Here is a 14,579-nt window from a genome sequence, read left to right as displayed (position 1 = left end):
TAGGTGGTAACTTTATTTATTGTTGTGGTAATTTCATATGTCATTTCTTTTCCTTCAAATACAACCTTTAACAAAGTTTATTGAAGAAGAACAGAACAGAAAATGAAACTTCAGAGCTGTAAATCAAATATTACAAATTAAAGTTGGGCATCTACTCACATGCCTGGTTTCCATTAAGGCTAATTGTCGCCCAGTAAAGAAAGTAGCAAGTGCTCAATGCTCCCAAAAATTAAGTCACTTGTTTAGGGTGCTGAATATGTAACTAGGAGAGCATTGATTAAAAAGTGCAGATCAGATTTTTTTTTGTTTGCATCCTTTTCACCAAATATATGGTAAAATTTAAAAATTAACATAAGTACTTAAATATTCATAACAGCTGAACAATATTATATTGGAGTTATGTTATTAAAATGCAGTGAGGCAGACCATTGGAAAAACCTGAACAAGCACCTTTGGAAGAATGCATTCTCTCAGATGATTTTAAGGACAAGATATTCCCCTCGCCCTGCCCCTTTACCTGGAGAGGAAATATTTTGTGTTTCAGTGCAATACATGTAACTTAAACCTCTTGCTATTTTGGGGCATTTGTTCAAAATCAACACATGCTTGAGCATCTCAACATTTCATTTTTGTGCTTTTGAGAACACTTCTACTCCCATCCCCTTCATTCTGAATATGTTATTAAACTTGACTATATGCTAAACAGTAATGATTACAGAGCTGTGATGTTTATCTTGATATTAAGTAGCATTCTGATACCTTTCGTCATTTAAGCAGTAGTAGTACCTTAAAACAAAAATGGGCTTACAGTTCTGGTCAAATTGAAGAACCACTGACAATTTTGGGCTGATGTGTACTGGAACTCCATGTATGTGGCGAAGTCTTTCCTATCTAAAGCTTTGAATTTCACCGAATCCTGATGATATCTTTATGATGTTAATAAGTTGGGATTACATTCTTTTGCAGAACAAAGGTTTTCTAAATACATTGTTCATAAGATGAAAACCATGAAATTATTGTGACTTTTCTTAACTTAGCCGCAGGTGTCGAGTACACACAACACTGCATCAACAGAAGAACAGCAGTTGTACTGGGCCAAGGGTACAGGCTTTGGAACAGGCTCCACAGCTTCAGGATGGGATGTTGAACAAGCTTTGACTAAGCAAAGGCTAGAAGAAGAGCATGTGACCTGCCTTCTACAGGTGTGTAATAACAAAACTTTAATGATAAGCGCTTGAAAAATTAGAACTGCATAGTAAAAATGGAGCTTGTATTTTTTTAAGTCATATAGCAGAGTAATTATGGTATTTTGAACAAAAAATAATGTACAACCAACCACCTGTGTACATGAAAAATGGTATAGATCATGTTTTGTGTGGCGCTGTTTTCAGACATCACTAGGGTGCTGCATAAAAAAGACCAGCATGGGTAAGCCCGGCGGACAGTTCTGATTAGTGAACCAAGAAACATTCCACTGTGTTTCCCTGGAGCTGTCACATACTTCTGTCAATGTTGCTGCATTCAATGAAAAGTAAAAACTGCCCATTAAAGAAGGAGAATGTGGGAACAGGCATTTTGGGCTTTATGGCAACTAATCTTACCTGTTCATTTCTCACATATTTTTGGTCTGCTTCAAGGAAATGCCTGTGGTTGTTACTGCTGCTAATGAATGTGTTACATCAGTATAAGAAGACCTCACTCAGATATACTACAAAATCATGAGTATGTCAATTAAATGACAATAGCAAATCACTAGTAAAAGTCTGCCTTCCAAATGCCTCATGCTAGGAAGAAGAAAATAGTGCATAATTAGGCTTTTCAGTCCATTGTGAAATTGAACCAACCCCTGTTATCTTAGGTCAGTGTAGGGAAAATGAGATTCTGTCTAGTCGTGAAAAATTTCATTCACAGAACTGTCACCTCAGATGCATGAGGTACACTCACTGCAGGGGCAGAGCACAAAGGAGATGAAATTTTGAAAATGCCATGACCTGACTGATGAAGTTATCATTTTGATATAATCAGTTATTTCAGTCACTGTAGATTACAAGGCACAAGTATCATGTCTCCTGCAAAAGCAAATCAGATAAAATCTGAAACAACCTTCCTAAGCAAGAAAGTGGAAAATCACCTGAAGTGGCTCTCAACAGAACTTCTAGGCAGTGTTTTGTATTATGCCATCCAAGGGTCTCTTCTCTAGAAAGGTTGTTTGGAGAAATTCTGTTGTATGGAGGTGTTGGTAAGATGCTGCAACAAAATACCATGTTAATGGGGTCAGAGCAAAAAGAGAGTGAAATAAAGGAGAAAAGGCTGAAAAGGTGAATAGAGCCCCTGAGATCTCAGATAATACAGCCTTTCAAGCCTACTTGGTTTTAAACTAAAACTGCACAAATCAGTCCCATGGAAGCACATTAGGCTGTACACCATGTACATCACATGGTCAGGACCTGGGAAGGGAGGAGCAGGTGTGCAGTGTGAGGTGACTCCTACCTTCACCATGGGGAAGGTTGCTCTTTGTTCACTTAAGCAAGAGCCATGCTCACAAGTGGTTGTTCCAAATAACCGTCATGCTCACTGTAACTTGTCATTTCGTCTGTAAACCTTGAAGTCCCATCCAAAAGGAAGTTACAAATGTTTTTGAAACATTTGCTGTAAAAAAAAAAACACCAGCAGCAAAACACACATCTTCTGTTGCTAGTTGGTGTTCTGAAGTGAATGGGACTCATCAGCTGCAATGTCTCAGTGTGAGCCTGCAAACTCCTGCTTCGAGTAATTCCAGCAGGTTTGTCAGAATTCATATTACTTGAACTTCTAAGGTAATTCAGAATTATGATATTTATTTTTATCATTAACAAAAGTTGTAATCATGATCTCATAACTGTATAGAGAATTTCTTCTGAGACATCTTTGGGTCTGCTGAACTAAATACCAGTTCTGAATTGGCAGGATAGCTGCTAAGGTATTGTGGTGTCTTCCTTAAGGGAAGGAAGTTGTTTTGCCTAAAATAGTTAAGTTTTGATGACATATTTTTGTGTATTTCAGGTTCTTGCCAGTTACATAAACCCTGCTGGGAGTACATCAAATGGGGACACCCAAACTAGCCATGAGGGGAGAGGACAAAACAGCACTGCTCTTCCATCCGTTCTCCTAGAGCTACTCAGTCAGTCTTGCCTCATCCCAGCCATGTCATCATACCTCCGCAACGATTCAGGTAGTGTGCCATTGTCTCCTTCTAATCAAAGGTAGCTTAATTCTGTCAAATAAGTTATTATATGAACAACAGGTAGTTCTGGCTCTTTTGGAATACTTGCCAATTTAGAATTGTACTCATGGAACATTCACTTGAGCTTTGGCAAATGAAATGATAGTGTTTGTTGAAACACTCTTTTGTTGTGAAAGATTAAACTTTATTGTTTTAATGTCTTTTAAAATTTAAAATTAAATTCTTAAATGGTTGAAACTAACAGGAAGATGGTATTTCCATCTGAAAAGTTTGTTTTAATTGTTGTACAGAAGATACATGGAGAGTACTTTATACGAGACCATGAATCTTATTGTGAAGAAAAATTATAATTCTGTAAGAAAAGTGAGCAAGTATATGCCTGAAGTTGTAGTATTAGGGGAATTCTCTTTTATTTTGATCAAAACTCTTTCTTCTTTGATTAGGAAATACATAAATAAGCCTTTTATCAAAGCTGCAAAGTATTTCAAATAGGTGGGAACAACTGTTGGTTTGTTTGGTTTTTTTTTAAAGGGAAAACAAATGAGTTATGTTGTCATCACAGTTCTACTCATAATTCTAAAACAAAGAGATGTTTTGATAGTTTTCATCCAGTATGTCACACCTTACTGTGGAAACCATTTCAGTGTACACGATAGCATCAAGCAGTATGAGTTAAGCAAATGCCCATGTGGAACTCATGGCAAAACCAGCAGATTGGGTTTGTGATTTCTGGTCAGTCTCACTACATGGCAGGCTTTAGTGGGAAGATTATTGATAAGCATTTTTTCTTCAGATAACTGTCAGCCTGAAGTTCTTGAACACTTCCTGAGCCTTAGGTTGGATTTTGGTCAGTTGCTTAGTTTGTAAAGATTGATTTAATCCTTAAGTAGCAGAAGGAGTTGCTCCAAATCTGAATAATTTGGTTTTGAACCTTATTTTGCCTGCCCTATTTTTGGAGTAACTGTTAAAACGTCTTATCACATTAAACTGCAGTTCTCAAATTTGGATGTCAGTTGTAGGGTTTGGTGATGTGAAATTCTAATAGCTTCTTTTTGAATTACACAGTATACCTTATCTCCAAGGTAAAACAGAAATCATCCATGTTGTGAGTATTAACAAAGCTATATATGACTAAAGCAAGAACATAGCTCTCTTAATCTGTAGTAACTAGGGCATTAGATAATCTTGTATGATGGAACTGAAGTAGTCCAAAAAGTCTGCTGGGGCCTTACAGTAAAAATAAAAATAAGAAGAGGTTTCATTTGCTGGTCTGCAATACGACACCTCTAATTCTGCAATTAATTTCTTGCTTCTACTTTGCATATATTACAGTGAGGAATATGAAATATGTAGCTGTGTATGAGCTTGTAGACCAGGCTCATTATCACAAATGAAAATGTGTAAACCAATGAAGTAATCTTTTGAACAGATACTCGTAAATTCTCTTCTTTGTTGAGGTAAAGAAGGAAAAGTCATTGAAAGGCCTGGCAAAAAAAATGCTTTATTATCTGAAGGATGAAGCTGTTGGTTCTGAGCTTACAGATGAATCATGGCTGTTGAAATTGCTTTTTGCTGTTTTCGGTAGAAAAAAAGTATCTGTATCAGTCACCTTTAACTGGGAAAGAACAGTCAGATACTGATAGAAGAGATGAGATATGTGGCTGGTAGTGGCAAGTTCAGACTAGTTTGGCTTTCATAGACCATTTGTTTTCCCAAAGTACAAAGAAAAGGCAAATTTTCAGTGGCAAATACTTGGTTTAGGTATGTTTTCCAGTGCTGTATTACTGTTGTTTGTGGTTGGCAAGAGGTGTTGAAATGTTGTGCTTGTGAATTGACAATTAATAAAGAGTAAACAAGGGAGATGCTTCCTGCTTTGTCATAAATGGATGTGTAGCTCTTAATGTAGCAGCTAAACTACCTTAAAGCAAAGCAAAACCTTGCTTTTCAGCAAAAAGCTTTTAGATTCTCTTCTCATTACAAACTGACAAAGCAAGAGGTTATTTCTGTTGGAATTCAGAACTGTAAAATCTGAAGGTGGTTTTTCTTTATTTGATCCAAGCAATAGTCTTGAATGTTTCCTGATGTATTTGTTCAGAAGTCAGTACATACAGCTATAATTAACAATGTTCTTCTGGATTTAAAAAAAATAATAATAACTTTGCAGGCTTATATCAGTCAAGCTTGCCTTTGAAAACGTAATAGGCTATCAGTGTGAGAGGGAGGATGACTTATGGAAAGAATACCTCCTTTTCATGTATGTTTGAGCCAGATGCATTGAGTTTGAACAGAGTCCCTGAAAGCAGTTTGTCTTAGTGATAGCCATGCATAATTCCCATGCAGTAATTACTGTTTCGTTCAAAAGCAGACAAATAATTCTCACATTACTGAGTGTGAGCTGCAGGTGATGCTGGGGCTTTCAGTGCCACTAGCAGAGTATCTGGAAACATAGCTAACAGATGCTGGCTTTCACAAGAGAGACAGAGGTTGAGAAGCTCTGGACCTCTGTTAAGCTCTGGTACAATAGTCATAAGATTGAAAAATTCACTTAATCTGTTTATGGCTGAAACATTTCAATTGTTGTAGCAGTAGAACAGGTTTGAGTCTTTTCTGTTAGACCTGATCTAATTTCAGGCTTCTCTGTCTTGAGTATCTCTTCTTCAGCAGGGCTGAATGCTTACCCGAGGGAGTGTAGGAAAGGAAACAGGACTAGTAGTAACACTCGCATACATGGTATTCTAATTTTGAGACCAGTGTACCCTCTGCTGCCAAAAGGTACTTTCATGGGGAAGAAGTGGGTAACTATATTCTTCCTGTAATGTGCTGGATTGTGGAATTAGGACACTGCATAAGGAATGCTAATGGAGTGTTCCCAGGTTCTGGCACCCCAGCAGGAACAAGCTGTGCTGGGCACAGTGCTGACGGAAAACAGCAGTTTTCAGCAACTCTGTAACTTTCTCAGACCTGAAAGGGTGCTGGTGGGACCAGTTAAAGGCTACCCTTGTGCTTTGGAGGTACTTAACTAGATTTTAGGTTTTGCTGTCAGTAGTTGCAGTAACAGTGATCTTCACACACACACACGTTTCTGTCATGTGCATAAAATGATGTGGGAGAATTTTTCTCTAAAAGAAATACATGCAGTGAAGCTGCAGATAGGCTGTTTGCTTTTGTTGCAAACAAGTGAATGATGCTGCTGTGGTGATACAAGGTAGTGAGCATTTTGGTATTGATGAGAATTTTATACTTTGTGTACAGATGCTCAGTTAGGTGCAGGTGTGATACATCCTGCTTGCAAAGTTGGCTTGGCAAAATTCATGAACAGTTCCAATATCATTAGCTACAATTGGCCCATGTCACAGTTAAAAATTTATCTAGCTTTTTGTTGTTTAAACATGTTTCACCATCCCCGTGTAATTTACCCAAAATGTACATGGACTAGATTGCTATCTAGATTTTTCTAGGTAAAAGGAATATTGATCATGTAAGGAGTCCTCACATAACGTTTAATCTTTTAGAAATCTCCTCACCTTGAAGCAGATCATTACAAACGAGATTGCTCTGACACATTCTGCAGCTTCATCTGCATCAGAGCAAGGTGATTGTGGAGTCCTTGAAAACTGTGAACTGACCACTTCCATTAACTTCTATAACTGCTTTTTTTAGGTTTAGCTGTCTATGAAGGACTTTGCTTATTATGCAAGATAGCTCTAGTTACAAGGAGCAATATCTGCTTCATCCTGTTTCTTGATCATTTTTTCCTGTGTTTATTTTGTATCTTGTTATGGCATTACTGTGGCTTTTATGGCCTTTAATTTTACAAAGGAAAAAAGTTTATCTTGAACATGGTGAGATTTTTTTTTTTTTAATTATTACACTTGTGTTTATTCCTAAGGACTTAATTCACGTTTACATTTATAGAATTAATGTCGTTCTTCTATATTGTGGAACATCCGGCATGTATTTATTACGATATTTACACACACTTGACACCAAAGGTTGTCATGTAAAATCTTTTCACTTTTGTATTTTATATATAGGACATTTCATTTGAAAGAGTTAGTGCTGTAGAACTCTTATAAATGTGAACACTTCTCTCCATGAACAAAATGCACAACAGTAAAATTACAGTGTGCAACAAGAGGTTCCCAACAATTGTGTGACTGTCAGATTCTAACTTGAGTACATGGCTATCTTGAAGGTCTAGATTTTGTTAAGTAAGAGCTACTTGACTGGTGGAGCTAGATTTATGAAGATAATAAAAGCTAGTATTTACAAGTGGGAAAGGAGAAGGCAGTAGTTAATGAGGTTTACAGAGAGAAGGCAGTGGAAGGGAATCATGAAACAGAAGGCAAATCAAGTGACTTCTAGGACAGGGACTGTCTATTTTGTTACGGGCTGGGACAATAAAAAGCACAGTGAAGCTGGGATTTATCAGTGATACCACAGTATTAGGTAGAATGTTCATGCTTAAAAATATACTTGTACTAATTTGCCCATAAACTAGTTTCTAGGAAACCCTGAGATGACTTAATCTTGTTTAAAGCTGAAGAGTGCAAGAGGTTTTATACCACCTGTTCCTTGGAAGACAGGCTTCATTGCAAGTTGCAGAATTCTCTCTGCTTGAATTCCTAGGCCTATAAGAAGCAGGCAATACTGTGATTTTAGCTGGGGTTTTATTGCATACTCCTCTCTTAGACACCCTTCCTTCTTTGGTGGACAAAGTTTCCATGTGATGCTGTCAGCATAACTCGTGTCATTCGATTAGCTCACTCTTCCTTGGGTTTCACTGCTGAGAAGATGTGCCGCATTTCTATGTGAGAGTTTTACTAAAAGGAATGTGTGTACTGACTAGCATGTTCCACTTTGTAAGAGTCCAATATTTGCTTTTCATGAACCTTTCATAGTTTACCAAGTACTATCACACCCTGGACTTGTGGATTCAGTAACAGTTGTGCTGCTTTATCCTGCCGTCCAATACCTCATTGTGAACTTCATTTAGTAAGTTCTGTGGACAAATCTGTTGAAGGTGAACGCACTGAATTCTTTTTTTCTGCCTCTTTTGATATACCTTTGTTAGTTAGTCCACTGTAGTCATCCTTTTCCGGCCTTGCCTCCTTACCTCAGCGCTTAAACTACACTAGATGGCCTACTGAAATATGGCATTTCTTTTCTACTAGTCATACTTATTTGAAAGGCATTATATGGTGTTGCTCTACTGTTTGCCAAGTAGTCTAGTTCCACTGGACTGAGTAGGCCAAGTACTTCAGGAAGTTTGTGTTCCCTTACGGCTATCTGAAGTTGGTACTGAGCTCATTCAGCTAAGGGTGTACTATATCTTTATTCATTGCTGAAGGTGTAAAGGTACTACTGTGGTGAAAAGGTTGAATCATCACGAAATCCTGCTTTTCCATAGACTACTGACTTTTTACTGTATCTAATAAGAGGTAGTTGCTGTTATGATAATTTATGTCTTGGGCGGCATCATCTAGTTGGGGCATCCTTGCCAGTGGCAGGAGGGTTGGAACTAGATGGTCTTAAGGTCCTTTCCAGCCCTAACTATTCTGTGATTCTGTGTTGTTGAGATTCTTATGCATATATTGGGTTAAATGTTTATGCACCAGAGCTGTATACTGAGCTCATTTAACTAAGGTAAGACTTAGGTCTGCATGAGTGTAATAGAGGACAAGTATTACCTGTTAAGGGAGAACATTAGACTTCTGTTTTAAAACAAAATATAGCTCGTATGCCAGGGCAGTCTCTAATGATACTGTTACCCTTTGACTTCCTTCAGAGGGTCAAAGCCTTTTACTGTGAGTGAAATTAAAAGTACAGTGGCATTTTAGACAGACAGTATATAATTACTGAAATTAAAAATTCCACTGGTTTTCATTAATGTTAATAAACTCATTCATAGGAAAAAGGAATGATGCTGAACCTTTGCCACATTTGGCTAAAACTTTGCTTTTTATCTGTTTTACTGTTGAAATGTCTGCAAAAAAAAAGGTGCAGTGTCTCACTCCAGTGCTGATGTACTAGTTGATTAACAATTTTGAGAAGAGAGCTATGCATTGAAATGACATGAAATAAAACTCTTTATTTATTTCACAGAATTGACAACTTTTAAATAACTTCAGGATCAAAACAGCAGTAATTTCTACGTGAATTTCATATTTCTGTTCAGTTTTCAGGTTCTTGTAACCTCTCATTTTAAGACCCATCTCAAATATCCTTGTATTACGAGATTAATGCAATAATATCCATAAGTATGTCGATATGAAGTACATTGAAGAATTTAATAATGTATTGACTCTATTCTGTAGTCTTAAATAAAGATGAATAACCTGCATAATTCCTGTAGAATGTAGCTTAGTTTTATAGAATGCTTTGGTGGTTCATGTACTGAAAATAAGTATAGAATACCAAAGACTTGCTGTAGACCATAGATAAATGAATAAATTTTCTTGTCTGCACATGCTTCCTTCCAGCGCAGCCTCAGCTCTGTTTATCAGTTCTTCTGGTTGAGCCAGTATTGGTTCAGAGTGCAGACACAGAATATACCATTGTCTATCTCATTCATCCTTAAATCAGTATTACAGAGTAGTTTCTGCAGCTGATGGAAATCCCGTTGCCAAATTCATTCTGTTCAGGCTCCCTGATCTTATTTTATGCATGTGCTTGTTTCAGAGTGACTTCCAAAGGCTCAGTTGGTTTAGCAGTAATGAGGTTGTATACAGTAATAAGCTATCACCTATACAAGGGATGTATTGCTCTGCTTTATCAATTTCTGGAAGGGCTAGATGTAGCTTTGCAGTCTAGGAGAAGGAACTGAACTGATTTTTCAGAAATGCAGCTCCTCCATTGTTCCTCTGTGGCACATGTAATACTTAGAAGGGTATTTAATAAATTCAGTGTTTCATTTTTGGTTTGTTTTTTTAATTTTGTTTTTGCTCTGTGTGTGCTGATTTCTTATTTTTTCTTTTACTGTGTTTTTAATCCTAAGCTCCCGAATGTAGCTTTTCTTTTAGAAGATATATGCAAGATGTATTAATGTATACAGAAATCTTCTATGATCTCAGACTGCAGTTTGGATCCAATTCAAAGACATACATAGATGTAATTTAAAAGGTAGAAACAGTTTCATCAGTTTCAGTAGATGGAACATGCATAAGAGCTGCAATTCTGGGCCTCAGTCATAAATGGTGCAAAAAGGGAAAAATCTCTTCAGAACTTGGTCCAGAAACAGAGAGTACACTCTTCTGGGCGGAGATGATTAAACCTGTTCTCCATGCAACACCGTGAATCCTTGTGTGATATGTTTTATTTCACTTGAATATTAGCATTAGGATGAAAACGTGAAAGGTTTGGGTTTTTTTTACTTATGTTAAACACATTCTAAAAATGGCAATATAAAAAATGTAATTTATGATTTTTTTCATATGGAGAATATGTATTGGTGTGCCATTGTAATTATTAATATTTCTTAAGAGAAGTACTGAAACTATTCTTTATTTTTTCACAGCACTTTAAAGGATTTTTAATTGGGAAAGCACATTGTCAATATAGCATGGTGATTTCAAATACAGATTCGGGAAAGGCAAGAAAATCTAACCTTCTTCAGCTTTCCACAAGTCTAATAAAAATGCTGTGGAATATAGTCAAGAGTTAAAATTTTATTTGTAATGTTACAATTTTTGGTGTAACAGTGTTCTTGTTTCCACACATTATACATCAGTGTAAATTATGAGCCTAAATTATAGTGATCTAAAAAGAAAACCTTTTCGTCCGTTTTCTGGTCTCAGCTATGAAGAGACATGTTGCACAAAACCGTAGAAAGCATCATGGGGCTTGCTTATTTGTACTTATATATTTGATTCATCTCTTTCTATGTTTTCATTGCTTTCAGTGCTTACATTTGTTGCTTGTTTGCTGACAATCAAACACTGCCATCTCGGTTTCTGTTATTTGGATTTCATCTGTTATCAGTGAGAAGCTGAATATCATCTGCCTTCATTTATGTAATTTAGCACCCTAGCTGGGCTCGCAGATGCGTGTAGCAGTCACTGAAGCAGTGCCCTTAGCCACACACTTTGCTCTGGAATGTTTTTGATAATCTTTTCAGCCAGTGGTGGGGTTTTGTTTTAAATATAGTAATCATTCTTACCATCGCTGGTCTTTGCACGGTGTGCTGTGCAATTGATGGGCAAAAATGTCATCAAAGTGTGGTGTAGATGTACACAAAAACAATAACAAATAAATTGAGCACAGTTCCAATAATCCCAAGCAGGGCTAAAATAGATTCTTCTTTTTCCTCTTTCTCTTCTTGCCTTTTTACATCTTCCAGCGTTGTGATGGCAGAGGTCCCCATTTTTCCTGCAAATACCTTCACCAGTATTCTGGCAGCTAGCTAGAAGAAAGAAAGCAAATGATATATGTGGTCTGACAAACATGCAAGCTTGGTCTTTTTAAAAGCAGCTCTGTACTTCCATACACAGTTTTTCCTGATGCTCGGTTTATTGAGTTGTATTCATCTTTTGTTTTAATTCTGTATGTGTGTCCATGTTAAAATTAATTGTTCTGTAGATTTGATAGGAGTGAAAAACAGCTTGATGCTTTAGCCCAATTAATATGCTTTACTATGAAAGAAATGCAGAACTTGTCTTTAGCCAGCTAATGTGTTTCCTTATAAAACAGGGAATTGATGAAAGCAGGTATGTGAGCATTGTCAGATACCCTGAAATGCCTGGAGAGATTATGTGAATTTTCAGCTGTTAAATATTTAACTATCACAGTACAAAACCAGTTGAAAATATTCATGTCTGCTGTCTTTGAACGTGGAAAATAGCCTCCTTAACACAGTATCATCGTCTTTTCTGATCAGTGAGCCCTAAGTAGGCAGTTGCGGGTAAGATCTTACCCTTTTATTTGTTTAATAAATCAGCTTTTGGACATCCATGCAACAGTAAACATTTAACAGAAAATGTCTGTCTCTTCAAATATAAAGGTAGCTGTTGTTGTGATTATATATGCTTATTATTGCAGTATGCCAAAGGACAGCAGTACTTTTATAGTAGTAAAATTCCATGCAGTATAAGAAGACTTCAGATATTTAGATGTGTGTATGATTTATTACCTTTTTTGTTGCAAAAGTGAGGTTTACAGGTCATCTCTATTAATTGCTCCTGTACTCCTAATTTACAGTCAAATTTCCTGTAAAAATATCTTTCCTGTAAAATGATGTTCAGTGGCTGAGTGGCTGAGAAGTTGATCTTACATGTAATCTGCTATGCTGGTTTAGCCCTATTGATCAGAAATGTCTAGCCTTAAACCAAAATTTGATTGTGATTTCTACTAGTTCAGATAACCCGCAATTTACTGAAGATTTGCAGTCACATTTATACTATAATAGCATTTTTCTCTCCTGGCAAGCATCTGTAATCATTAGAGATAAATGTATTTCTGCTATGAGTCTAAATTAAAGTCATCAGCTCAGAGAATATCTCACAGAAAGATAAAAAAACCAAAGATGTTTCTTACCCTACATTGCATCAGGAATAAAATGTCATCAGACATGCTTCTTACTCGTTGATTCAGTGGAAAACCAGGCTTTTATCTTCATGAAGAGGCTGCTCTCCTCACTCAGACAGACCAGATAGGAGCATGAACAGTTCCTTGATGAAGAAGTTTATCGGTGAGGGTAATAATGTTTATAGAATCGTCCAAATGACTGGCCTCCTCTCTCGGTAATCCACTAAAGCAAGTCTAGTTGAAAAACAGTAAACCCCTTTCTGGTAATGATCCTCACTGTTGACTAATTCTTACTAAAACTGAGGATTTTTTTTTCCTTAGATGATGCAGAGCAGTTTGATGCATGCTGTTCGGTTTTGTCTTGGGGAGAAAAAAATCAAACCCCACAAAAAAAAAACAACCCAAACAGCTGCTGGGTTTATTCAGTTGTACTTAGTTATTTATTAAGACTTCAGAAAAAGCCAGCCTTTGATTTACTCTGTGGCAGCCGTCTGAAGAGGCTTTCTCACGGTGACACGCTGTAATTCCAAATGCAGCGAACTACGTGCAGTCACACTGTGTAATTTTAGTCCAGCCTGAAAAAGGATGAAAAGAAGTCTGCTTTACTGGCAGTTGTGTGAACGCTGCCACACACCTGCATTCAGAGCCTCTGGAAAGAATTCCAAGGTATTCTTCGGAGCATTGCATAACTTAGCCAGGCAAATCTGAAGAGAGGAATGACAGTGGCTTTAGTTGCACACTGTGGTGAGCTGTGACATTGATTAAACATGCAGTTGGCACTTGCTGAATAAAGAAGGAGCTACGAGCCACCCTTGCAGACAGTGAGTTGCATAACAATGTGGATGGCTCTGCTGTTTCATTGTCAGGCCCTGCACATTTTAATCCTGTAGTACCAACGCAGGAGAAAGTGTGCAGTGTAAGGAGGAGTAGAGTTAACTGTACTTCCGTTTGCTGAAGAAGTGCTGCATGACAAATGGTGACATTAAGGCATTCAAGCTGAAACAGTGTTTCTGCCTTTTGTCTCTTTATGCTTTGTTTGACAGGCAATTGTTTCTATGGGAAATGCTACTTCTAACACTTTTCCTTTTTATTCGCCACCCAAAGAATGCAGGTTAGTGCGTAATCAGCGAAAACACAGACTTGCAGAAATATATTCCTGGTGTGATTTTATAGGAAGGAAAACACAATGTTTTTCCAGGTACATCAGAGAAGTATATTTTGCCTGCCCTATTGGAAAAGGGGGGTTGGGGGGAGCTCTGTGAAGTCTGCTCTTCTTCCCAATCTCTTCAGATAAAAAGCCACAATTTTAATAACCCCTACAAGTAGCTGTGTTCCAGATTTTTTTTATTCAGTCACTTCAAGCTAGGAAGGCTACCAGTGCCGCGTGTTTTTGTTGGTACAGTGCAGCTTCTTGATACAAAGGCAGCCACATTTTATATACATTGGAAAACTCATGGTTTTAAAAATACTTAAAACTATCAAGCAATTCAGAATTGAAAAGTACAAAAAGCTTATGCATATGAAAAATCAACACATAATTCATTGCACTGAATTGAAACAGTAGGAATGGAACTAGAAACCTTGATCACTTTCCAGAACAGTATATTTTAGAAATTACAAGGCATTGTGTGTAATTCAGTTCTCAATAATCTTTTTGTGAGAAAGCAAAAGAGGGTAAAATCATTGCTTTAAATGCTTCCATTTTAAAATTAATTTACTTACACATTACACTTTGTTTCTCATTTTTCTAAAGTATCACAGTACATTTGTTAGTTTCTCAATAATGGACAAAACTGTGTATTTTATATGTGCATTATTTGAATGTAAATACCAT

The 14,579-nt window shown here is 37.0% G+C and overlaps 1 protein-coding gene and 1 long non-coding RNA gene across 8 annotated transcripts in view; one reads left to right on the top strand and one right to left on the bottom strand.

Annotated features, from left to right (window-relative positions):
• BIRC6 (baculoviral IAP repeat containing 6) overlaps positions 1 to 14,579 on the top strand; it is a 172,296-nt gene that overhangs the window by 115,262 nt on the left and 42,455 nt on the right. For 6 of the 7 annotated variants that reach the window (XM_061471032.1, XM_061471035.1, XM_061471034.1 and 3 more), the window contains 2 exons: positions 1,038 to 1,202; positions 3,043 to 3,211. In XM_061471032.1, the coding sequence (XP_061327016.1) occupies positions 1,038 to 1,202; positions 3,043 to 3,211 (334 nt within the window). Of the gene's footprint in view, positions 1 to 1,037; positions 1,203 to 3,042; positions 3,212 to 13,788; positions 13,857 to 14,579 lie in introns of all 7 variants that reach the window. The other variant, XM_061471036.1, reaches the window with a different exon arrangement.
• LOC133278372 (uncharacterized) lies at positions 10,711 to 13,843 on the bottom strand. The gene is made up of 2 exons (XR_009746539.1): positions 12,755 to 13,843; positions 10,711 to 11,624 (listed from the first exon to the last, which is right to left on the bottom strand). It is a non-coding gene; the product is annotated as an uncharacterized LOC133278372 (long non-coding RNA).

The sequence above is a fragment of the Pezoporus flaviventris genome, unplaced genomic scaffold (genome assembly GCF_033815535.1).
Source record: "Pezoporus flaviventris isolate CSIRO_AGI_PZ_B2104156 unplaced genomic scaffold, CSIRO_AGI_Pfla_v1 ptg000066l, whole genome shotgun sequence".
Classification (NCBI taxonomy): domain Eukaryota; kingdom Metazoa; phylum Chordata; class Aves; order Psittaciformes; family Psittacidae; genus Pezoporus; species Pezoporus flaviventris.
This window is presented reverse-complemented; position numbering and strand designations above follow the sequence as displayed.